Source organism: Rhodamnia argentea, chromosome 1 (assembly GCF_020921035.1).
Source record: "Rhodamnia argentea isolate NSW1041297 chromosome 1, ASM2092103v1, whole genome shotgun sequence".
Taxonomy (NCBI): Eukaryota; Viridiplantae; Streptophyta; class Magnoliopsida; order Myrtales; family Myrtaceae; genus Rhodamnia; species Rhodamnia argentea.
Window position 1 is genome coordinate 29,854,999 of NC_063150.1, and position 26,622 is coordinate 29,881,620.

General features: G+C 42.0%; 3 protein-coding genes and 1 long non-coding RNA gene across 4 annotated transcripts; 2 read left to right on the forward strand and 2 right to left on the reverse strand.

Moving 5' to 3' along the window:
• Positions 1-593: 593 nt before the first annotated feature.
• On the forward strand, positions 594-4,682 carry LOC115725998. Its single transcript, XM_030655691.2, has 7 exons — positions 594-1,061; positions 1,176-1,262; positions 1,719-2,012; positions 2,744-2,914; positions 3,173-3,226; positions 3,872-4,018; positions 4,120-4,682. The coding sequence occupies exons 1-7, from the start codon at positions 843-845 to the stop codon at positions 4,495-4,497; spliced, it is 1,350 nt and encodes a 449-aa protein (XP_030511551.1). The 5' UTR covers positions 594-842; the 3' UTR covers positions 4,498-4,682.
• Positions 878-23,004, forward strand: LOC115725997 (bifunctional TH2 protein, mitochondrial). Its single transcript, XM_030655690.2, has 7 exons — positions 878-897; positions 18,301-18,702; positions 19,417-19,525; positions 20,870-21,160; positions 21,313-21,727; positions 21,820-22,086; positions 22,289-23,004. Exons 2-7 carry the CDS (start codon positions 18,341-18,343, stop codon positions 22,699-22,701), a joined length of 1,857 nt encoding a protein of 618 aa, XP_030511550.1. The 5' UTR covers positions 878-897; positions 18,301-18,340; the 3' UTR covers positions 22,702-23,004.
• LOC115725999 lies at positions 9,485-12,327 on the reverse strand. Its single transcript, XM_030655692.2, has 9 exons — positions 12,029-12,327; positions 11,864-11,923; positions 11,309-11,356; positions 10,998-11,130; positions 10,835-10,911; positions 10,254-10,352; positions 10,090-10,160; positions 9,909-9,999; positions 9,485-9,819 (listed from the first exon to the last, which is right to left on the reverse strand). Exons 1-9 carry the CDS (start codon positions 12,251-12,253, stop codon positions 9,709-9,711), a joined length of 915 nt encoding a protein of 304 aa, XP_030511552.1. The 5' UTR covers positions 12,254-12,327; the 3' UTR covers positions 9,485-9,708.
• LOC115726004 lies at positions 13,685-16,236 on the reverse strand. The gene is made up of 2 exons (XR_007197566.1): positions 16,131-16,236; positions 13,685-14,638 (listed from the first exon to the last, which is right to left on the reverse strand). It is a non-coding gene; the product is annotated as an uncharacterized LOC115726004 (long non-coding RNA).
• Positions 23,005-26,622: the final 3,618 nt, after the last annotated feature.

The window sequence follows — 26,622 nt, forward strand, 5'->3', positions numbered from 1 at the left end:
GGGAGGCTTGCAAATTGGGTTGGTGCTTTGGAGCTTTGGAGAGAGAGAAAAGGGTGGGAGAAAAGGAGAGGGGGATAAAGCTTGAGCAGGCGGGGGAATGGAGAAGAGCCTGGGAAGGGAAGGAAAATGAGAGGAGGGAAGAGAGAGTTTTAGAGAGAGAGTATTAATGGCAAAGTATATTGGGGCAGATGCAAGCATTGAAGGAGTGCAATAAAAGGCTTGGGCTGTTGAATGAGTTAGGGGGGTAGGTTTGAGTTTTTATAATCGCCTCTCTTCTGATCTCTCTCTCTCTCTCTCTTTGAAAACCCCAGAAAGGAAGAGCTTTGAACTCTCTCTCTCTTTTCATTTTCTCTCGTTTGGGTCCTCGGGGGAGGGGGGTTGCAACTCCAAAGCAAATGCCCCCAAGAACACACACAAGTGATTGAACACAACACAGGCACACTAAATACTGAATCAGATACTGCAGCAGAGAGGGCAATGATGGTCTTCTTTGGTTTAGCTGCATATCCTCATTTAATCTCAGCCCCCACCTTTCCTTCTCACCATTAACTCTCTCTCTCTCTCTCTCTCTCTCTCTCTCTCTCTCTCTCTCTCTCTCTCTCTCTCTCTCTCAGTGTGTTGGGTTGGGGTCATTTTCCTGTTATACATCCTTTTTATGGGTGTGTATGGGTGTTTGGAGTTGGTGGAAAGAAAGGTGAATTTGGGTTTCTGCAGCAGCTGGTTTTGCTAGTAATGGTGGGATACTTCTAGTGTTTCCTTTTCCTGTTCCTTTTGGGGTCTCCCTCACTCTCGGTGTTGTATATCTTCCCTCTTGGCACTGAATGAGATAAACACAAAGGATTATGGGAGCTTTTCAGAGAAGCAAGACACATCTCATTCCTCCTCCTCCTCCTCCTCATCTTCTTCTTCTCCTTCTCCTGGTGGGCATCTATCTCTCCATCTTTCTCCAGAGATCTTCTGCTCTAAACTACACTGACCACAGACAAGTCAGCAGCCTGAGGCTAAAGAGGATCCAGAGGCACCTGGACAAGATAAACAAGCCACCTGTTATGACCATTGAGGTATGCAAACTTCTTTTTTTTCCTGCTTTCAGGAGCTTATTTGCTGGTCAGCATTTGCATTTTGGCATGTAGTTTTCTTCTGTTGGTTGGTTAAGTCTGTTGCAATTTTGGCAGAGCCCAGATGGAGATATCATAGACTGTATCCACAAAAGAAGACAACCAGCTCTGGATCACCCCCTTCTAAAGAACCACAAGATCCAGGTGCACCAGCAAAAAAAAAAAAATAACATCTCTCTCTCTTTTTCTTTTTGTTTATTCATTTATTTTCACATTTATAGTTAACACATTCTGCTTGGAAACACTGGGCAAAGGGGAGAGACATGTAGAGAAATGCAAAGCTATGGATATTGCATCTTAGGAGGAGGTGTATGTTGAATTTTCTTCATGTGTCTTTAGCTCTTAATCCTATGTCCAAAACCCAAGATACAGTTTTGTTTTCAGTGCAGCAAAATGTGAAAAGCAATGCAAAATCTAGAGTTGTAAATCATCAATCTTCGAGAAGAACAGTGAAAAAACCTTCTTAAACATATAGTTTGACATGCAAGATGAACAGAAGTGGGGAAAAGAAAGAAAGACCCTCTTTATCCTTTTCCATATCAGCTGTAGCTTTTACGTGAAGGAAGAATAGCGACTGAACACATAACTTTTGGGAAACAGAAAGCGCCACCGGAAATGCCCCGGAGGCGATCCGTCGTGGCCAGACCAGATGATGCTTCGGCCTCAAGCAACAGCAGCGGCGGAGCGGAGGCGGCAGCCAAGGGCGCGTGGCAGGCGTGGCACCGGAACGGCACGCGATGCCCGAGGGGCACGGTCCCGGCACGGCGGAGCACGGTGCACGATGTGCTGAGGGCTAAGTCCTTGTTCGCCTTCGGCAAGAAGCAGCCCCCGCTGCCAGCCCTTGCTCGGCGGCAGCCCGACGCGCCGGACATAGTCAGCGGGAACGGCCACGAGGTACACCACACCTCTCTCTCTCTCTCTCTTATTAGGACATCGATTTATCCGAATTGATTAACATAATTTTTCTTAATTTCTGATTTATTTTTTCTAGATATTTGTACATAAGAATAGGATCTTGGTTAGGGTTTTGAGTCTGATAGTAACGTGACGACATGAACTTTGTTTACCATCTTGAGCAAATGACTCTTGCCCTAGTCCAACCTCGGTAAATATGAAATTTAAAAAAAAATAAAAATAAAAAAACATATCCTTGAATTTGTCGTAATAATTAGGTGAGTGAAAGCGTGATCACGTCACATTTATGTCAGTGGATCCCAATCGATTTAGGTGCCCCTTCTTGACTCCAATTCAAGACTCTCTGTGTCATGATACGACAACTTGGTATCGTGTCCTTTTCGTTTGTCTTCTCAACAAAACTACAAATATATCACTTTCCTAGTTTAATTGAAATACCGCGATAATAAAATGGATCGAGCCTTGTCGAATCAAGACTCGAGCTGAATCGATCGTAGCTAGTCGATAACTCGGACCTGACTCGCCATCCTAATCTGATTCGATGGCCGATGTTATTAGAAGCTTATAATTATTGCTTTTCGTTAATTACCCTTTTTCTTTTTGCCAAAGACAGAATTACCCTTTTTTCTTTAAAGATGTGTGATTGGCTTAATCTGGCTTTTGTAATATGATCATGCGTTGGGTTTTTGGTTTGGTTGCACGACGGATAGCATGCGATCGCGTACACGGGATCGTCGCCGGAGGTGTACGGGGCGCGGGCGACTATAAACGTGTGGGACCCGTCGATCGAGGAGGTCAACGAGTTCAGCCTCTCCCAGATCTGGATCCTCTCGGGATCATTCGACGGCACCGATCTCAACAGCATCGAAGCCGGATGGCAGGTTCTCCTTCCATCTCCTGCACTCGCCCGCACCCAATCCCCACTACCCTTTCCCTCGTTAAAAAAACAAAAAGAAAAGAGGGAAGGGAAGAAGAATCTCATTCATTCCGAGAATATCATCTTCCGAAGATGGAAAAAAACTATTATAATAACCCCCTTTTGAATTTTAAGAAAGAATTAAAAAAGATAAAAATGAATTATTGCTTACTTAATTATGGTACCATTAATTTTCTAAAGCTCTGATTGTTTTACTAGTCAGGTCAGTCCGGAGCTCTACGGGGATAGCCGGCCCAGATTATTCACATACTGGACGGTCAGCTCTCTCTCTCTCTCTCTCTCTCTCTCTCTCTCTCATCGCCGAGCACGCATTTAATTTCGATTTTCAATCGGGCTTGCCAGGTACCTCTATTTTAAAAAAAATAGATAAAAATATTATTGATTCCAAGGTAGTTGATCATGATCATATGCATACATTTTACAGCCTACAGTTCAGCCTATAAATACGCTCCATGTAGTCAAAAGTCAAACTTCAGGCCGAGGTGTGTTCATTTCATTGGTTGATTAGATAATTTAAAACTATAGTATTTTCAAATACTCTAAAATCTCCTCATATATCATATCATCAACCAATAAATCAAAAATTAATTATGACGATCCCCTTGCTAAATCTTAAGTATAAGACGACAACCATGAAAGAGACGGCCACGTGGCCAAGTTTGGAATTAGGGCATTAGGAAACCCCGCGTGCCGCACATTACGTCAGATCCATCCCAAGAATCTCTTGCACGTGCAAAGATTTTTGCGTGCCAAACACTGGATGGCTTTTATTTATTACGTCATTATCCGGAGAATAGCTTACCTTATTCTTGGGTCGAGGCTAATTTGTTTCCCATTGTGTGTCCAAGTTGAGGGAGAGTGATTTTTAAATTATTTTATGTGATTTACTTCGATTAAACAGAGCGACTCGTATCAAGCAACGGGGTGCTACAATCTGCTGTGCGCGGGGTTCGTGCAGACAAACAGTAGGATCGCGATCGGGGCAGCGATTTCGCCGGTCTCGTCGTTTTCCGGCAGCCAATATGACATCACCATCCTCATTTGGAAGGTTCGATTTCGTCTCAATTTTTTTTTGTAAACCCGTTTCAATCTTTGCACTATATGTCCGACCTAAATTTTTATTTTTGTTTTCTATTGGGCTTTGTTTAGGATCCGAAGTTGGGGAACTGGTGGATGGGCTTCGGGGACAACACGCTGGTGGGGTACTGGCCGGCGGAGCTGTTCACGCACCTGGCCGACCACGCGACGATGGTGGAGTGGGGCGGCGAGGTGGTGAACTCACGGCCCGACGGCGGGCACACCACCACCCAGATGGGGTCGGGCCGGTTCGCCGGGGACGGGTTCGGCAAAGCCGGGTACTTCCGCAACCTCGAGGTCGTCGACGCAGACAACAGCCTGAGCTCGGCCCAGGGCATCTCCACCCTGGCCGAGAACACCAACTGCTACAACATCAAGAGCTCCTACAGCAACGAGTGGGGCACTTATTTCTACTTCGGTGGGCCCGGGAAAAACCCCCAATGCCCATGACCCGACCCATATAAATATTTTGTTGATCATCGTGATTCCATCGGGCTTAGATCAAAAATTTATCATGGGTCGTATCAATTAGTAGTGAAGGCGGAATCATTAGTCTCCCCCAGCTTCCGCGTCTAACATAATTCTTTGATTATGTAATTAATTAAGCAATTCGTACTATTTTCCGCTAAATTTCCAAGGCCCTCTAAGATTTTGGCTCGCCCCTAGTTTCGTGACTTTAATCCAGTTATGTCCGGTCCGAGCGATGACGCGACGATAAAACATCAAGTAGGATTATCGAGTGAAGATTAGGGTAGTTTTGACGTGATAATTAGGGTAGATTACTAGTTTATGTCAAGAATATACTGAGTTCACTTAATCTTGAAATCTAATGGGCTTGTATTTGATTTTGCACGGCCCGACCCACTTACCGCTTGATTTCAAATCATCCAATCATTTTCCTATTCGACCAAAAAAAAAAAAAAGACATTTTCCTAGAATTCCTATTGTCTGTTCAAACGATGAAGTGAATCTTCTAACCCCACTTAACTAATCAATCGTGTGAAATTCATAGCCAAAGTTTTCAGCTTGGCCAAGTGCTTGGATCATGGCATGGATCGTGGATCATGACATGGGATCGTCACCAAGGCCGTAGATGTGGGCCAGTCGGGTTAGTAGGTTCCAGACTCTAATCTAGATCGTACCCTGTTACAACTTATTTTCAATTTATGGAACTTGAAACCTACCATGTTTGCCTTTGAATCAATCCCGAAAACTCCATGTTTTTTCGGTTTGGTTCAATGGTCTACCAGAGAACCTGTTCTTCTTTTGTTTCTTTTCTTTGTTTTTGTTTTTTTATGGCAAAATTATATTAGCAACAAAACGGTTCAAATAAAAGATGGTCGAGGGAGAGCGAGCACGGGCGAGTCAGAAACAAGCAAGGGTTGCGAGGTTCGAACAAGTGAGCGAGGAGGAGCACGAGTAGCGCGCGCGTTAACCGTACGAGTGAGGTTGGAGAGAGAAAGAAAAAGATGCCAAGAGAAAAAGGAAGTGCCAGCCTGTCGGTTATTTCTGACCACGATGACGATGTGTGAGTCTATAGTTGAGATTGTACGGTCCCTAATAGTCTTGTCGGGAAAGCATTTCTCAAAAAAAGAAGTAGGGTATTTAGGCTTTATGGAACCTGTTTCAAATTCGATCCGTTCGGTCCTATTCCTGAATAGTTCTCCACTCGGAATCGGAAACCGGACCGATTTCCACGGTAGTCCAGTGCGGTTCTTCGATAGAACCGGTTCGGTTGCACAGACCTAATATGGATCCTACGTGGATTTGAAAAACGAACCTAAGGCGTAATTGTTAATAGAAAGCCCTAAGCTGAAGTTTTATTTATGTGGCAAATAGCAAAGAAGCTTGCGATACATGATTAGAACCTCTTTCCACATAGCTTCCAAGTCCTAACTCATACAAAGAACACACCAAACATCATCGAATATTAAGAAATAAAACGAAATTCGCGTCTCTCCGATAATTAATTCCCCCCGGTCACCTCACCGCCTTCATCTTCATCGCATATGGTTTCGCACCGACTTTAGTCTTTGCCTCCCACTTCTCCTCCGCGCCGCTGTTCCCGACCACCTTCGCCTCGAACGTTGACGCCGCCTCCGCGATCGTCTCGCCGCCGCTGTCATCATTGATCTTCACCTCGAGCTTCGAAGCTGCCTCTCTGATTGCGTCGGACGATCCGACCTCCACCTCATCCCCGATCTTGCACGTCGGGCGGCAGAACGGCCTCAGTAATTCCATCATCTTCGCCACCGCCACCACGTCGTCCACCTTATTCATCACCACGATCGGCGATGACGAGGAGTCCCCTCTGCTGTAATCCCCCTCGAAGTCGGCCTGCCTCACGGCCTTGGCCTTGAGCTTCTCCCGCTTCTCGAACGCCCGGTCCCCGGCCCTCTCCAGCTTCTGTATCTGGGCCCGGGTCCTCTCCAGCAGCTGCTCCAGCCCGTCGATCGTTGTCCTCTTGTCGGCCTTCAGGAGCTTCCGTTCGCATTTCCTGAGGTTGTTGATCTTGTCAACCATGTCGAGCTCGCCTCGCACTTGCCGGAGCTTCTCCTTGATGCTCCGCCTCGACTCCTTCAGCGCCGCGATCTCCTCCGAGGCCGCGAGGTACCCGGATTGGAGCTGGTTGATCTTGTTCATGCTGCTGAAGAATCGCGAAATGCTTCTATTCAACTCCATTATTTCCTCTTCCCTTTTCGAGAATTCGTTCGCGACTTTTAACGATGAACAGTGGGAAAAAAAAAAGCGAGATGAAATGACTTCTGCATGCGCCATGCAAAGCGCTTTATATAGAGAAGGTCGAGGCGGCTAACTGGGGTTGAGGCGGTCACGGAGAATCTCATCACGGCCACTCACGAGGCTACACGTGGCACGTATGTCCGCGAGCTTATGTGTAACGCGAGGGCTGATTTGGTGGCGTGGCTGTCGCCAGCTGGATTTTTCTCACTTCCTTTTTATTTTTCTTCACTCCGAAAATTAACTCAATATTGTTCTCCAAGTAAATACCGACTCAGCTTCTTGAGGAAGTTATTACTTAGAAGTTGCAACGGTTTTTGGATGGGAAAAATTATTATATTTTTCTTTTTAATTATGGGAATTTTCGTGACTTGGAATACTTATATTGATCCGACTCAAAAAAAAAAAAATACTTATATTGAAGATTTAAGCATTACCAAGATTTTTGTGATTGGTGTATATGTAGAAATGGCACGCGATTATTAATATGGAAAGTACAAGTTGAAAGCCAGTAGCCAAATTACGTAAAAACAGGGGATTCCTCTACTGTTAAGAAAAGGGGAGGGAAAGAAAGAAAAACAAGAGGAGAAAGAAAAAAAAGCCAGTTATTAGAAAATCCTGAAAAAGAAATGTTCACGTCAACATCGGCCGTGTCACATAAGACAATCGGCGTCAACGTCAATAACTTCCGGTCAAAATTGGGCGGATGAACTAAATTGGCACCGACGTAAGCTTTTACGACTACATTGCATGAAGAAGAGAGACGTTGACTTCTTCTTTTTGGGCCATATTACTTTCTATACTTAACGCGGCGCTCCACTGGCCGTAGAATTTGCCGCCGGTGGTGTACATCTTTAGGATGGTGGGGAATGAGCCCGGGTTGAACCCGAACCACAGCAAGAATGAGCCAAGGACCACAAGGAACGCGCTGTGACCCCACAAGGCCATGACCCGCCCAGCCCGGTGGAACCGGCCGATGCGTGGGCCCTCGATGAGGGCTCCCCACAAGCCAGCTATCCCTCCCACTATGTGGACTACACCCGACCCCGGCAAAATCAATGGCGCCCGACCCGAATAAGAGGTTGCCATCCGATGGAGATGGGCTGGCCCAACCATCTCCATTGGATGGTGTGAGAGCCAATTGCGAAAAGCAGCAGTAGATAAAAACGAAGGAATAGTCACCTCCTTTGCTATTGGGGAGGAAGTTTGATGATAATCGAAACCTTCTCGTTGCGTGAAGCCTTTAGCCACTAATCGAGCCTCGTAGAGCTCAACAGAACCATCTGTCTTGTACTTTATCTTGTATAACCATTTACAACCAATTGATTTTCGATGTGGATTGTGGATCATGAGCTGCTTCATCATAGGAAAAGGGATCCTGTTCCTCGGACATGGGGCTAATACAAAACATGTGCCTTGGTGATTACTGACTAAACGAAACATAAGAGAACAAGAAAAGGAGTGCGTGGAGAATCCAAAGTAGGGCATACATAATCTATGGTCCATGTGGGAGGACGAATGTTGCGGCCGCAAATTGCTCAATATGAGTCCGTTCGTGAACAGATAAAGAGGACCCGTCAAAGAACGATTGTGGAGTGGCCACCGATGAAGCAGGAGAAGAGTGCTCCTTAGATGGCATTACTGAGTGCTTAATCATAAGTTCCGAAGTTGACTAAGAAACTGAATTATCCGTCACTGGTAGAGAAGACATCGGATCCAGAGCATAAGAACATATTGTGGTGTCAAAAACAAATCTTCCTCAGATAGAAACTAGCAACGATCAGATGTCGAGGCAGATTGCTGAGGCGAAGATGTCATTTCCTGAAAAGGAAATATATCTTTGTGGAAAACATCATCTCGGCTTCCCAAAAAGAGATCTTTAGATATCTCCAAGACACGGAAACCTTTATGTAGAGAGGGATATCCCATGAAAATGCAGTGAATGGCACGGGGACTCATTTTGTCCCGATGGCCCTCAGTGGTTACGCAGCATAAATAGCTAAAACCTCTTAAGTGATCTATCTTTGGACGTTTCCCAAAATTCACCTGAAAAGGAGTTCGACCCCCGAGGACCCGAGTTGGCATGCGATTGATTAGATATGTTTCCGTGACCACAAAATCTCCCAAAAGGTTTCATGGAGGATCCCATTAGAGGAGAAGGGGGACGCGCATTCAATATTGAGAAATTCGCGTCGTCATCGGTACGAATTCGCTGGACAGATTTGTCAAACTGAGAAGAGGGACGCAAATTCAGTAGTAAATGCAAAAGGAGTAGGTGATTGGTGGTAAATTGATATGAATCAAGCCCCACATAGACTGGTAATAAAATCAGAGGTGATATGTAATTTGGAACCCTTCATCAGTAGCCAACGTTCGGTACTTTTTCTGGACTTTCACTTGCATAGTTTCCCCCAGGTTATTACATATGACTACTAAACTATCAAGAGGTAAAGATCAAGACTGTCACACTTGGTGGCCAAACCATCTCTGTCCCTCCCTCTTCATTCTCAGCGTAACATTGGCGCCTCTTAAATTGAGGACTTTGTAACTTAATGCCTCCTCTCATTGCATTTCCTCTAAAGATGAAAGCAAGTGAGAAAGGATGCATATTTTGCGGGTGCTTTTTTTGAAAGTGTATAATACCAGTGGAACAGTAGACGGGAAGAGGTAGGGGGACAAAGCAACAACTGCTTCAAGATGCAATAAATCAAATCAGCTTGTCCAATTATGGGGCAACAGGGAACATGCCGAGAAGCATTCTCCATGCCAGAAATGTTCACGTACATAATGATATATTCTATCAGTATATATCAATTACTGATGGATTCATGCCCACAATCGGAATACATTTTCGGTCAAGTTCAGCTCTTCCACAAATTAATGGCTGTCCACAGGCAAAACTTAGACAAAACTACGACAATCTCACTTATCCCCAGATTTAAGACGTCTTGCAAGTAAAATAAGACCAAAGGATGCAACTGCAGACAAGATAGCTGATGAGTAGCCCATCGCAAGTAGAGCACCCCTTAGAGACTGCATTGAAAGAATTCCATGTATCAGTGTTCAGTAAATGTAGTACAAGAGGACATCCACACAGGGTTGAAGATGGTGTTCTCAGAAACCTTGGCCAGCAGCAAAGCATTATCATTTGCATACTGCAAAGAGCTCTCTGGGATGTTTTGAACACCTTGAGCTAGTTGCCATGAAAGAATTCTGCATTTCAAACGGTGGTTTTCAATTTAATCCTCTTCAGTCTAATATAATTAAGCAAAAAAATCACTCCTGATAAAAAGCATCAGTTACCCAAATGCAAGACCAATAGCAGCCCCAATGTTGGCTTTATCAGATGTTATTTCTACCTGAAGTTCTCCAAACTGCATTTGAGAAAAAATGTGAAGAACCAGTTACAGATCACATTATGTTAATAAGCTTGTCCTTGATACCTCAAGGAGAGAGCTAGAACCAACCTTAAAAGTTCGGGCTTCCTCCTTAGGTTCTTCAACCGTTGCAGCAGATACTTGGGTTGCAGCCAAACGCTTTCCAGTTGCAATCATTGTCTTTGCAATCTAACAACAATTTGAAACAGCTTACAGACCTCATATGAATCCAATAGTTATGCCACATTCAAAAGTGGAAAAGATATCTTTAAACAACTAGGCGCCAATCTTTAGGGTCCTTATGCATGATCACTCATGGTTTTCTCTTCAGAGCCTCCAGTTCTTTCACAGAGGGAGTCAATCACAAAAAGAAATGTAAATTTCAGAAAACAAGGAAAAAGAGTTCATGAAGTGACTCGGTTCAGATATTCAGAAGTGTAGGGGGCTAACTTTAAAGATTTGATCAGGAAATTTTTCTTGCTAACTAATTATCTTTGCAAGTCTTAAACTCAGACATTCAACAAAGTTTAAATATGGATTAAAATGGTGTAGGGAAATCTGAATTTCGAGTGTGCATTTTCTGCTTCTTTGGCAGAGTAAAAATGCTCTATTTAAGCCACAGGACCTCTAGTTTTCGTTCAAGCTGAGAGTTCACAAGCTCTGAGAAATACCTTGTCAAGTTCTCCTTGACCATACTGTCCCATGGACTGGAACCTCCTTCCAGAGGATAATAAGCGCTTCCCCAATGCTAAATCACCAAATGCACGATCATGAGCCTCATGACAGATCCTTAAGCATGTATTAAGCATCAATAAGCCAGGGTTTTCTTCATGCCTGATTTCGCATTATCAGTCAAAGAGCTCTCTAGCAGAGGGAGTTTGCTTGCCAAAGTCGTAGATGTCGAAGTATCAGCCTGCTCCCACGATTTCGACAGGTTTAACAATATTTCTCCAAGTTCTTCACCACACTGACCATTGGAAAAAAGGAAAAAACATAGAACTTGTTAGAGTTTGTACACATCTCTGTTCAAGCTTCTTCAAGTTCCCAAGGACAAGTAAGAAAATCTGAACTCCTTTCAATCAGTGAAACCATGCGCCCAAAACAAATGAATCACAAAAAGTGGGAATTGAAGCTTAACGACTAACCTCATCAACAACTGGCCCACTTGAAAGGTCAAAAGCCGCATCATTCAGCTTCAACATGTAACCAAAAAAAAAAGTCCCAACATGAAAAAGTCAAACTCATCCAAATGTTAAAACAAGGGCATATCTTAGGGACACCTCCTTCAATTTGTTAAAATGCATGGCTGATGCCTCCTTTTCAAAATAGATGGAACAAAAGGTGCACAGAGCCACACGGACACCTATAAATCAAATGGCCACCCAATATAATCGGCAGCATCCCCTAATCTCCCCATAATAATGGTCAACAAGCATGGGCATCTCCTTTAGTTTTACGAAAATGCGTAAAATTGGGGGGTGAAACAGGATAGCTTCACAGCTTTGACAAAGTTGGTCGTAACCTGCAACTTCAACTACAGCCCATGGCCGCAGTGACAACTCTTGTAATAGTAATTAACATTCATGTACGCCCCTCCATAATTCGACCAGAACGCACTGATCATGAAGTCACAAATCTTACGCACAATCCGAAAAAGCAGAGGCGTCCGCGTAATTTCACTATCTATCGCTACTACTTACATCCAAGCGAAGGTCGCTCGGAAGCTGAGCAAAGTAATCCAAAGGAAGGTCGAAGCTCTCCTGCAATTCAAACAGCACCCAACATGATTATTACCCCCATCACGTGAGCCCACAAGCAATCGACAACGCATCACAATCCCCACGAAACACGATCGAAATCCTCACGGCGAGTTCTCGGAGGAGCGAACCGGAGTTGGATCCGATTGACTGCGGGGAATCCGACTCCGTCAGGGCGAACCGCGCGGTGAGAGGTCTGGAAGAGCAGGTCCTCCGGCGAGAGCGGGCCGCGAGGCCGGTGAGAGGAAGGAGATGGCTGGGGCTCCGGCGAGAGGGGAAGTGGCCGGAGGAGGAGACGTCGGCGAGGGGCCGAGGAAGAAGAAGGGTCGCCATTGTCGAGCTGAAAGTGAAGCGCCGGTGCAAGCCAGTCACTTAATTTGGCAGTTTTGGACGTTAGTCGTTCCCTCTAAAAAAACAAATATTTGAGTATTTTTATTTAATTTCGATTTTTATTAGTAAGTACTCCTTCTCAAAAATTTAAATAGAGAAACAAATAAATTCGAGCAACAAAGGAAGAAAATATATATATAGTTCGTAGAAACATAAAAAATATTTTGATATTTCTTAGATGTATGTGAAAATTGGTAATTATTTAATTACTAGTAGTTAGATGAATAAGTTCTTAAACCTAATTTGTCACTTTTTGCTATTAAAAGTTATTAATCAACATCAGAAGTTTACTTACTACATGGATCGAGTGAAAGTCACTTTTCCTACGTAGAAATTACTTACGACATAAAGCCATTACTCATCACTAAGGGTCTTTAAAAAATATTTAATTAAAAATGATCGCATGTATTACTTGCCACAAATTATTTAAATAAAATTGTTATCGACAATAATATATATACTTATTAACAAAATATGTTAAGCAATATAAACTTCAAATCATTTATTTTTTGTGAAATAAATTGAGGGTAATACAGAAAGTTACTTATAACATAAAGCAGATCACCATAGGATTCATTGCTCTTGGAATGCAGTTTGTACAAGACTTTTATAGGCATGGAAAGGTAGTAATACTGCAAATTGTTGAAACTATAGCGCGCACGGCAACACTTTTGGAGTAGAATTTCTGCTCCAGAAATGCTTCCGAAACAGAAAACCAAATTGATTTCTAATGCACAAGTGTTGCCGTGCGCGCGCATGCTCTTTTTGGCAATATACCGACAGCAGAAACTCTTCCTGGCCCCTGACTGCATTCTAACGAGTACATAGCTCAATTATTTCATTGATGCAAGAATTCTCACTCAAGCATATGATCATAAATTAGCTCACATCGTGCCTTGGCTCCATCGCCTTCTTTTCTGCTGACGAGAGCCAAAATTACAGAGAGATATGTGCCAAGGATATCAGAGAGCTCTCGATTCCAATTTCTGCATCGAGCACTAGAACGCAAGCTTTTGAAATGATTGCAGGCTGCTCCGCAACGTCACCCCACCAATGATAGATTTGCTACAATAAAGACGATAAATTGTTTGGCCGGAGAACCGAGCCATAAGAATTCTCCTTCTGGTGTCGACACGGCCCTTTTTAAGGGTTAATGACTCGGCTTTAATAGACAAAGGTGCCACAATAATGAATCACGGTAGCTTGTTTTCTTGGCAACTTACTCTGTGTCAAGGCTAGGAATCCGAAGGACATGAAGATCTCACACTTCAGTAAGCCTTTCAAGAGCAAAACAGTCTTCCCCACCAGTAAGAGAAATGAATGCACCAGTTCTGACTAAAACAAGATTTGGCCAAACTGACATCAAAAATCTCATTTCAAATAAAAGAAGGTGGTATTTTGTACCTTATTACAGTCGAAAAAGTCTCGCTGCCACGCCAGACATGGCAAAGATAGTGAAATTCTTATCCAGTAACACTCTTCACAATTTAGAGTTCAGTCTTATCCTGACACTGATCTCCCAACTCCACTAAGTGAACAAATCTTTCTCACAACTTGCTCAGTTAATTTTTAAAACTTAGATAGACTATACTGCTCTAAAGTGCTGCCAAAGCAATCCACACCGTTTGGTGAGTCCTCCCAAAACATCCATCCCCAAATCATTATGATTCTCTGCCAGTCTGATAACATGATACTGTGCATTTTACGCGATGTCCTCTCCTCCTTAGACCATCCGCTGCTGTTTGCAGATATAACAAGACTATCATATCATATGTAACTGGAGCGTCTCTCCAAATGTTATTGGACCAAACGGGCACAACCCCACGTATACAAAAATTTGACCAGGGTCGCTTGGACTTAACATCAAGTGTGTGGATCTATTCTACAGCAGGCTCACAGACTTGAGACCAGCAAAGTTCACAAAGACTTCAGTATTAGCTGTAAGAGATCAGGATCAACTTCATCGGCAGATGACAAATTAAACAGCGACTCCATTGTCAATGCATCAGTAGAGAAACCCTTCTAGACCAAGAAGTTTCACTGCCCTTAAGTAACAGATATCCTCAAACTGAAGCGTTGTAAGTGGCAGCATCATGAGAGCATCCATTCCATTACATGTCTTTAAACAACTCTTGGGCTTTGGCTACCTTCCCTTCTTTACATAAGCCTTCTACAAGAATACTTAATGTGCAAAGGTTGTAACCGTGCACCATACAGTTTATCAATCTTCTGATTTTTGCAAAAGCCGTTCAGCAGAATATAGGTGAAAATGTCCAGAAGTAGGCCAGCGCTTGCATCTAATCAAATAGCTTCTCTGCAGCTTCAGGTCTGCCAGCATGGAATAAGCCACCGATCAGAGTGTTATATGTGACTGGCATTTGCAATTGAACCCTTATCAGGCATTTCTGTGAAGCGCTCTATTGCCTCGTCGAACTTTTTAGCATCACAGTATGCATTTATTTCAGTGTTGCAAGTATAAACATCAGGCGAGCGGTTTTATTCACCACCAGTTTGAGCAACTTAGCATTATCGATTCGAACAGTAAGGCAATAAGCATCCGTCAATATTTCGATCTAACTATTTCAGACACCACACTTCCTTGAATCATCCCATCAATGACACATTTCGCTTCGGTTACCATCCCTTCCATACAAAGTGCCCTGACATCAGGGGACAAGGTTCGAACATCTACGATCACCCTCCTTTGCACCATATCAATCAACAGCCTTCTAGCCTCTAAGCTTTTACCGCAACTGCATAGACACTGAACCAACGAGGTATAAGTAACAGCGTCTGGGACGAAGCCTTCCCGCACCATCTGCTCAAACAAAACTAGAGCTTCCCTCCACCGACCATGAGGAGTTGCACCGTGAATCAAGTAGCTGTAAGTTAATAAATCAGGTTGGACACCTTTCCCTACCATCTTGATCGACAAAGCAAGAGCTTGTTTCCACTGGCCTAAACAGCATAGACCCCAAATCAATGAATTGTATGTGATTATATCTGGTTCGACGCCTCTATCGACCATATCCTTACAGAGGTTTACGGCCTCCGCCACTAGCCCATCCTTACAGAGGACGTCGATCACAGTGTTGTACGCAACCACATTCAGCCTGCATTTCTCTCTTTCCCACTTCCTCAGCAACTGAGTCGCCAGACCTCTATCGTCCTTCCCCAACACACCTTTCAGAATGGCTCCATACGTGTATTCACTGGGCTTCAACCCATGACTTCCCATTTCATCGACCAACCTCACTGCTCGATCGATGTCTCCACCCTCACACAGCCCGTTGACCAGTGTATTCACCGTCACCGAGTTGACCTCGAACCCGAGCTTCAAAACCCTGCCCAGGACAGAAAAACCTAGCTCCACCCTCCTCAAACGGCAGAGGCAATTCATCAAAATCCCCCAGATATAGGCATTCAAATCGACTCCACGAGAATGCATCTCCTCGATCAAAGCTATAGCGGCAGAATAATGCCTCATCCTAACCACCACAGACAGCACCTGGCCAAATTCCTTCATGGGAGGCAAAGGTTGCATCTTGACGATCGCGTCGAAGCGGGAAACGGCATCGCAGAGCCTCCTAAAACCGCCGGCTCCAAACTCGCCGCTCGCGCAACTCGCAGACGGATTAGAACCGACGGAACGAGCCCTACTCGAACCAGTACACAAACTGCGAGAGCGAAACAAGCCTACACCGATATCGCCATTCTCGCGAAGCAAGTAAATGGAGACGGAGCAGAGAGAGGTCGCGTTTCTACCGGAAAACATCGACTTGCAGAAATGGCGCAGATCAATTCCGCGAAGGATTATCACCTGAACATCGGCATGCTCCTCTCAGTCCTCGTCGCTCTCAGCTCTCGGTCTCTTCTTCTTCTTCTTCTTCTTCGTGGTCTTCGTCGTCGTCGTCTTCGTTTTCATGCTCTGCCGCAGTTTGGTGTGAGCTTCCATAACAAAGCAGAAATTACTCTACTCGGCCCAAGAGAGCTCGACTTCAAGATAAAAGGGCAAAAAAATAAAAATAAAAAAGGACAGAAACAAGATGTTCAGAGAATTAAGGAATTACATTTTTTTTCGTGAAAAAATCTCGTGAATGATCTCAAATTTGACTCAATATGCAATGTTATTTTCAAACTTTTAGTTTGTTCAACATAATTTTTGAAATTTTGGTAAATGTTCTGCTTGATCCCTATAATTTAAGGATTAGATTAAACGTTTACCGGAAATTTGGATTCATATTGAATAAATTAAAATTTTATGAATGACCACGTTCAATAAATTAAAAGTTCAAGGACGACATTGCACATTGGGCCAAGTTCAAGAACCACCGTAATTATCTCATTTTTAATAAGATATTGAAAATTTACCATACAAAATAAAATTAATGTTTTTTTTATCGTGTTTGTTTGTATCCCCATGAAATTTTTGAAGTGTGTAAAGTACAATAATATGTGCGGAGCACCTTAATTAATTCTATTGAAGAACAGTGATAGGTTTAGATACTTCGAATTAATCATTAGTGTCGCGTAACCATCATGCACATTAGAGCTTAGTACATATATGAGAAAATTACGACGCGGTTTGTAGGTAGATTGAGACTCAAAAGGTTTTCTTTTCTTAATATTCAATTTTCTCAACAAAACTGCTAAACTCTTGTGTTAAAAAGAAAAGAGTCCTCTCATCGATACTAAATGCAACTCTCTCCTGCAATCTGCATCGGATTTATTGGATCCTCGAATATCTATGCGGTGTCTATCGAAGAAATAAACCAAAATGCCAGCTTATATACTCGAGCCGTTGGATGCCAAATAAATCGGCAGAGCCAGATTTTAGTCTGTTGAACGTATGTACCGCGAATGTCATCTATTTTCAGTTTGATTTTTTTTTTTTCCATATGAATTTGTTTGTTGAGTCCATCTTGGCTTGTTGCTTGCTTTCCATTCGGGTGGAGAATAAGGACTTAAGGTTAGGACTGGGGAAAGAGTCCTAGGACTGATGTAGGAGTAGGACGACAAGTCTAGAGTCAACGTTGGGCAGAGGGGAGTGGCAAATTCCTATTTGGATTCAACTTCTATTTAATATTCACGTTAGCTTTCTCACTAAATTAAGTATAAAAAAATCACCATCTAGCTAATTGCAGAGTGAAAACATTTTTACAAATTAATTGCGTATAGCAACAAAAATATGGGACAAAAAGTTTTATATTTATGTGTGTATATCTATATTTGTCTAGATATGGAGATTTTAAACAAAAATGTGCTCATCAATTTGATTGATAACTATTTTAGATGTTCGATCAATCAAATCAGTATAACAAGACACGTGCTCGGTTTCTGGATATTTAAAACATATCTTCGTGCTCGAGCTTCTTTTCATGCGAGATACGAAGCTAGAAATAATTCGGGATTTTCGATTACCGAATGTGCCCGTGATTTCGCGAAAGCCAAGTGTCCGGTATTCCCGCTTTTGATTTTCGTTAGTTCTTTTTTTGAAATTAAATTTGAGTTTTTAAAAAATGCTAAAGGCTAAAACTTAATTCATGTTGAGGGAGAAAACGGGCCATATGTGTGTTTGGAGAAGGGAAATATGCAGGCATGCCCTCTCTCCCTAAAAGCAACCAAAAAAAAGTTTTTATATAAAAAAAAAAAAAAAAAAAAAAAAAAGACAGACATCGACCTATTTAGCAAATTAGAAAAAAAAATAAAAATGGAAAAAGGAAAATCCAAGCAGTAATGTTTACGCTACAAGGGCAAGTGGGGCCCACAAATTGCTAAACAACATCACAACAGATAATCAAATTATTGATTAACTAATTACTTAATTATATTTAATTATCGATCGTAATTATCTAATTAAGAAAAAGGGCCCAACCCACATGACTCTCGCCCTTTAACCTTTTCCCTTCTTTGACAAGACGCCCGCACTACCAGACCCCCCACCACCTCCACCGTCGCCGCCGCCGCCACCACCACCACCACCACCCCACCTCCTCCTCCGCCATCACACACTCTCTCTCTCTCCACCGGATGCCCTCGCTCGTAATCCCTTCCAAGCCAATCGCATCGCCGCTCGCCAATTTCCTCTCTCTCCGCTCCATTTCTCTCCGATCTCACTTCTCCCGCCGGCGCGGGCAATCGCCCCCGATCGCCCGGCGATCTCCGCTCCCTCCGCCGCCAATGGCCATACCGAGGGCGGCTCCGATGTCATCCATCTCCGTCGACAACGAGGTCGGGCTCGCCGGGAAGTTCTGGATCAAGTTCCGCAGAGAGTCGCTCTTCGCCATGTACACTCCCTTCGCTCTCTGCCTCGCCTCCGGGAACCTGAAGATCGACAGCTTCAGGCATTACATCGCGCAGGACGTCTACTTCCTCAAAGCCTTCGCGCAAGCGTGAGTTTTTATCTGCGCTGCGATTTCAGTCCATCTGCTTGTTTTGACGGTTGATGAAGTTATCAAGGAATAATGCAAGTTTTGGTTCTATTTTCGCATTGCTGAACTACCTTGTAGAACATTATAAGCGAATTTTGGCAGAATAATTCATTTTCAACACGCGTTATTGTGTCTATCTACATTAAACTTGGAAATCTTGATCTAGATGCAAAAATTGAGTCAAATAGCAATGTTTTAAAGTTAGGGGACCTTACAATGAGCTGCGTGTTTGTAGTTTTTCATGATGTTTATCTTTCAGTAGATTTTGGGTGTGAGAATATGAAAACTCTTCCTACTAAGTGGTGGGTCAACATCTATGCGAAAGTGGGGATTTGTTTATTTAAGTGTTCTGGTTAGTGAATATGTGATTTTTAGCGAACATGAAGCTTGTTGCTTTGAACTAGGTTGTGTGAGAGAAAATAGATTACTAGGCGTTGGATGGTCTCAATTATAGCTGAACCTTGAATATCAGAGGCCGCATTTTAAGAGTGGAATTGTTTGGATAATTTCAATTACCGAAGAGGAAATTTGTCTCCATGTCCTCGAGACTGTGTTTCATGATGCTAAGAGATGCATTTGAATACGCCATAGATCATTTATTTGTTTTCTTGCAGAAAGTTTGAAATTATTACCTTACATGTACTGAAATTCCTGTTTCCACCATCTGTTCATTAGTTACGAATTAGCAGAAGAGTGTACCGACGATGACGAAGCAAACATTGCAATATCTAAACTAAGGAAGGATGTATTGGAGGAGCTGAGAATGCACGGTTCATTTACGCAGGTCAGTAAGGAGGAACATTATGTGTTCCTTTGAACATGGTTGATTACCAAATGGATGAGCACAAGAAAGGATGATAATTAGTGTTTGTCGTCATACATTGATAATAAATGGTTGTTGTTAAGTTTAACTTAGGAGCCAAGAGTCTTTTGGTGTTACCTTATAGGAGTTTTTCTTTAAGTGCTTGGTTACGAGAAGCTAAGAAAGGTACTTTCTTCATCTATGACATGCCATTTTTGATCACATGAGTCCGTACTTTAGGTGTCCACTGCTTTTCACCCACTTCCAAGCTATGCTGTTTGGCCATGATGAAGGTGCCCAGAGAGATATTGCCAGGAAGATGTAGAAGGAAACCTATTAAGATTGGGCAACTGATTGAGAAAGCAAAGACCATTCTTGTACTGTTAGTGCTATAGAAAAATCAACTCATAAACCCTACCTCTAGATAAGAAAACTTTAACTAACTTATCCATGGGTCAAAGCCTTATCCTTGATCTATTCATACTCTGGATCTATGTGAGAACAGTTCTATGTTACACTGATATAAAGGAGTCTTACATAACTAATGGATCTATTATAAGTATGCTTGTCACTAAAAAGATCGATGTAACATACTTCTCCTATCCATTGGAGAGACAGTATATTCATCGTGCTCACAGCCCAAGTACTGTTCTTCAGGGACTAGGGAGTCTGTCTTATCCTTCCCATTCCTTTTTCAGCCAACGAGATTATAGGCTGTCCCCCTTGAAATGGATATAGTTGGGCCAAGAAGTTTCACAACTAAACAGGGCTCTCTTTGTTATTGCTACTTGATGCGTCAGCTCCTGGGTTTTGTTTTAATGTGCTGCATGTCATGTTACATTGAGACGTCAGATATAGTAATTGAGCTTGATGAACCTTTATGAGAAACGGTACAAGAAGCTTTTCACCTTTTTTCACACTGGGACTGAGGAATTAGACTATTTGAGAGTGAAAAACACCTGTACATGTGGAAAATCATCAGGTTTGTCATTAGTATATCCTGTTGCATCAGCTGCCCTTGTGAAGGTAGCATTTGTCTTAGACTTATATATAAATTATTTTCTATGTATATGTAACTCATAGCATGAAAGTGAGTCACTTATCATGATTAGAAAATGTAAATGTTTTTTTTGACGGTGAGAAAAGGACAGTACATCAACATTCTCCCAGGAAATTACTCTACTTCAAGTAATGGCTGAGCAGATTATTCTGTTGAGTTAGTATGATTAACATTAATGGCTTGACTACTCTCTATTCGAAATCATCCAATATTCTTGTCAACGTTCATGCAAGTCCTTTCCTGGTCTAATTGTATGAGTTATACAGGAGTGGGGATCGGAGGTTACCAAGGAGAGCACTCCCAACTCTGCAACTGTTAAGTATACTGATTTTTTGTTGGCAACGGCCTCAGGGAAGGTTGAAGGAGTCAAGGGTCCTGGAAAACTTGCTACTCCCTTTGAGAGAACAAAAGTGGCAGCTTACACTATTGGTGCCATGACACCATGCATGAGATTATATGCATTTCTGGGTAAGGAGTTCCAGACACTCTTAGATGCCAACAAAGACAGTCACCCATACAAAAGGTGGATCGGCAGTTACTCATCTGAGGGTTTCCAGGTTGGTCATACACTTCAGCTGCGACCTTTTCTCCTTTCTCGTACTTGGGAGGTGATGTGGTTTTTAGTTTGCTATTTCAGCTCTGGTGTGAAATACATTACTGGAAGGTTCTCTTTTTTCAATAGCTCAGTATTTTTATTCTCTTAATTTAGGCAGCAGCTCTGCAAATTGAAGACTTGCTGGATAAACTAAGTGTCTCTTTGACAGGCGAGGAGCTTGACGTAATTGAAAATCTATATCACCAAGCCATGAAACTTGAAATAGAGTTCTTTCTTGCCCAACCACTTGCCCAGCCTACCATTGTCCCCTTGATTAGAGAGCCCAGTTTGGCAGCGAATCGTCTTATGTTATTTTCTGATTTTGATCTGACTTGCACGGTCGTTGATTCTTCTGCCATTTTGGCTGAGATTGCCATAGTTACTGCTCCGAGGACTGAGACAAGTCAGTCTGAAAGTCAACTTGCTAGGATGCCATCAGCTGAACTGAGGAAGACATGGGACATCCTTTCCAGACAGTATACAGAGGAGTATGAACAATGCATAGAAAACATTATGCCAGCTGAAAAAGGTATAGTTTGCGGCATTTATTGTTCAACGCCTGGAAATATTCTCCTGCCAGTACTGTCTAATTTTCTTTTCATTGTTGGTTGTACTTGGCAGCTGAGGCATTTGATTATAAAGCTCTGGCTAAAGCACTCAAGCAGCTGTCCGATTTTGAGAAACGGGCAAATTCCAGAGTGATCGAGTCCGGGGTTCTTAAGGGTCTGAATCTTGAAGACATAAAGAAAGCTGGTGAGAGGATGATTCTTCAGGATGGTTGCACCAGTTTCTTCAAGAAACTCATCAAGAATGAGATGGTGGATGTCAATGTCCATGTGCTCTCATACTGTTGGTGTGGTGATTTAATCAGATCAGCATTTTCTTCAGGTAAACTCCTTTCCTTTTGGGGGCCACCCATACTTTGCATAAGACTTTCTACATGCATGTACACTAAAATACATAGAAAGCACCTGGGAGTGCTACTACCATCTGTTGATTTCTCGAGTCATCTACAGTCTGTGCATTTGAGAACTTTAGAGCTTGCTATCTGCCTAGGGTATGTAATTTACTTACGACATTCGTCGCACAGGGGATTTACAGCTTCTGAATGTACATACAAATGAGTTGACTTTTGATGAGTCCTTTGCTACCGGTGAAATTGTCGAGAAGATGGAATCTCCCATTGACAAGGCCAAAGAATTTGATGCAATTTTGAAGGACAGCGAGGACAATAAGAGGAACTTGACCATCTACATTGGAGATTCAATAGGAGACATACTTTGCCTCCTTAAGGCAGATATTGGAATTGTGATTGGGTCAAGTTCAAGCTTACGGAAGGTGGGAAGTCAGTTTGGAGTTTCTTTTGTTGAACTTTACCCCGGGTTAGTCAAGAAGCAGAAAGAATACAACGAAGGGAGCTCTGCTGATTGGAAGGGATCGTCTGGCATTCTTTATACTGTCTCTAGTTGGGCTGAAATACATGCATTTATTTTGGGGTGGTAGCTGAAAATTTCCATTCTCATATCCACATTCTCTCTTTAGTTAGGACAAGAAAAAGGCAGAATAGTTTATACATAATGGAACAGAAAGACAAGATGGTGGCTAATTTTATTTGGAGCCACGGGTCTACTGCTGTTTCCTCTTGATTTTTTGTTTTCCAACAGGCTCTGTACTTCCAAGCTTCGGCGGTATGCCAAATAACACAGAAGTGTCACAAACATTCATCTTATGAAGGGTTGCGATTTAATCATGTGGCTGTATGACATGCTTTTTCTTTGAAGGAAAAAGGGCATTGGAATTGCATGATGTTTCTCCGGCTGGCGAGTGAGGTTACTTCTGTAGTTCACCAATGTCAGCTCTGCTGTCTCAGCTTGGCGGTGAGATTTATTTTTTATCACAGTTTTCTGATGCAGTTTTATTCATTATACATGGATGAAATATGAATTGAGTTAGCCAGTTTCTGGGTTGTTCCGAGAAGATGAGTGAAGCTCATTGTGCGGTCGCTACTTCTGGAGGTTCTATCTTCGGTTTGCTATGTTGCAGAAATCAAGATTGAGTGATGGTTCTAACTGCGAAGAGGCGGTACGTTGAATCAGTAGCTTTTGCCTTCTCCTGTTTTCTGTTGACCCTCATTACAAGGGTTGGACGAGTTGTCAACTTGCTCATGGCGATGGAAGTAATTTGCAGGAGCATGTGTGGAAACAAGGGCATGGCCAATCTGCAAAACATGCAGGAACTTTGGTCGGTTCGCATGAGTAGTAGCTCACGCGCAAAACTCCTCCAACACGAGTCCTAGCCATCGCGCTGCGGCCCCTTTCCCCAACTCCTCTTACACGAGTCCTAGCCATAGCGCTGCAGCCCCTTTCCCCAACTTTGCTTGCGCAATTTGCGCTTCTAATTGGTTCCATTCACCCTCGACCCCAATGAATGGGTTATGAAGGGGGAACAAAAGCCCTCGTGCTTTAGAACATACAGAAACTTTTGGTCAATCTGGCAATGATTTGACAACGTCCTTTCATTAGTCAAGCTTGGAGCGTGTGTGGAAACAAAGTTGAAGACCTAAATCAATTAATCATAATGAAAATTGCATTAAAAAAAATGCATATAAATCTAGTTGGATTAGCACTCGGAATTAAGACCTAATACACGAAAAGGTCCGCACTTGAATGTAGGAATATCCAGCAAATCTGAATTAGCCAATCAAATAGGTATTGACTTTCTGATATAAACCCACTAGACCTCCCGCATTGTCTGCTCACTATCCTTCCCCATCTACGCTCAATTTCAGCCACAAAAAGAAATCCTAGAGACCATCTGATATGTTGAACCTTTAATTTTACATTTTAATGGCCTAAAAGTCCCATTTTTTTCCCTTTCTAAAATGGAACTTTATTTGCTTGGCTTTTTTTTAACTAAATGCTTTCCTTCCTCTTCATATTTTTCTTGTTTCCACCGATTTTCTTTTTCAGTTTTTCCTTTCCATCTTGTTGTCGGGCCAAACTTAATTTCCACCAGTTAGATAGTAGGGAAAATTACCAAAAAAGCCATTAACATATTGCAATTGTGTCAATTCAATCCTAAACTTTTTTTTTTTTACCAATTGAGTCATAAACCTTTTGCATATATACTAATTCAATCCATTTGGCCAACCGGCGCTGAAGTGAAAAATATTTAGTAATATTTTTATATTTCTTTTTTATGTTTTTTCTTGTTTTTCTTGGATTAATACTATAAAAAATCACAAACCGGTACACTTGTGGCAAATTTACCTCAAATTACTTTTTTTACCACGAAAAACTCCAAACTATTACACATGTGATAAATTTACCTCAAAATAGTACATTTGTGATAAATCTGCCCTCTATTGTTTCCGTTAAATGTTACCGTTAAATTACCGAGTTGGGTGACATATGGCGGTTGACGGATGTATCATTTTGGAATTTTTACTCTCTGTTTGTCACAAATGTATTTTTTTTGAGATTTTTCGTGATATTAGTCCAATTTGATCGAAACCAACAAAAGGTAAATTTATCGAGGTGTACCAAGTATGGGCTTTTTTATGGTTAAAAATAATAATTTTGGATAAATTTATCACATATGTATTTGTTTGGGGTTTTTTATGGTCAAAAAAATAGTTTAAGGTAAATTTATCACGGGTGTGCCGGTTTGAGATTTTTCATGGTATTACTCATTTTTTCTTTTCTTTCGAGTCTTTTTTTTTCTTTCCTCCTATGGCAAACAAGGATTACCAAAGCTCACCAGTGGCCGGCGAGGGCTTTGTGGCCCTCAAACGACCTCGCCCGCGACTAGCAAGGGCGGCCGAGGGCAATGCGGCCCTCACCTAGTAGTCGGCGAGCTCTAGCGACCCTAGCCCACCATAGGACTAACGAAATAAAAAAAAAAGATAAAGAAAAAAAAAGATAAGATAATAAATAAATAAAATGTTTATAAAAATCATTCACGACAGATGTTGGCCAATCAAATGGACTAAATTAGCACAAATGCAAAACGGTTTAGGACTCAATTGGTATAAAAAAAATTGAAGACTGAATTGTCACAATTTCAATAGATTTAGGACTTCTTTGGTAATCTTCCCTTAAATAGTAGGCCTAGGAAGTTGAAGTAACTAGATCTATTCAAGAAACTATTAATACAGGCGCTGTTGTGATTTTCTTTTCACTTTTCTTTATGCGACCTTGTGCGTTATTATCACACTATGATGAATCATTGAAAAGCCTCGATAATGAACTAATTTGTACATAATTAGATCCAGGAAACTGTAAGTTGTTTGATTTTTAAGTCATGGAAAAGGTGATATTTAGCTCAATAAACTACATTTAGATGCACAAACCATCTTCTTTTGAGGAACCAAAATGATAATTCATAGCCAGTAATCACATTAGCTAATGGTAATTTCTTGACGAGGAAAACTACATTTAGTCTGATGTATTATTCTAACTGGCTTGGAATATAACTTGATTGTAGATTAAGAGAATGGAGAAAAAATAAATTCCTGCCATGAAAAAGTTTTCTTTTTTTTTCCTTGTTTGGGCTGATCATTTTTTGTTTAGATTCTTTGGTGTTAATGCCACTTGTAGCATACTCCTGCCAGATCTTTCTTCCCTTGGTAGAGTCTCAATCTTATTTTTGAATCTGTATACATTCTCCCCTAAAAGTCCTTTGACAGGCATAATTTTTCTAGTCAAATCCTTCAAGGTTCAGATTCGATTTATTGGAGCTGACATGTCTAGTACAGCATATAAGAGTTTTGGGAAAATTATCCGAAAAAAAGTCTTGAATATATTGCATTTGTGCCAATTTAGTCGTGAATCTTTCAATTGTGTCGGTTGAATCCTAAACATTTTCATATTTTGCCAATTGAGTAATTTCAGCCAATCACCGATGTGGACGCCGGACATCATATATGGTACAGCCCGCTTATGTGTAGAATTTTTTTACAATATTTTCAATGGATTTTTTTATTTTTTTATTTATTTTTTTATTTCCTTCTATAATTTTTTTCTATTGTGGCTAATGAGGGTAGCTGAGTCCTCATTGGCTGTTGGTGTAGGTCGCGGCCCTCGCCTAGCCTCACCGCGTTGGCCGTAATGGTTTGGGTGAGGTCAAATTTGAGCAAGGCGGCCTTGCCAAAGGCCAGCGTGGGCTCGGCAACCCCTTCCGGCCATAGTTAATAAAAAATAAAAAAAATTAATTAAACATCAGACAAAAATTTAAAAATTAAAAAAATTGCTTATGCCAGCGCCAGCCACGCTACATAGGAAAACCGACGTCTACGTCAACGATTGTAGTTGAAATTGATCGAATGAACTCAATTGGCAAAACGTAAAAAAGGTTAGGACTCAAATTGGCACAATTATTGACCAGAAAAATTGACACAATTAAAATGTTTAGAAATGAATTGAC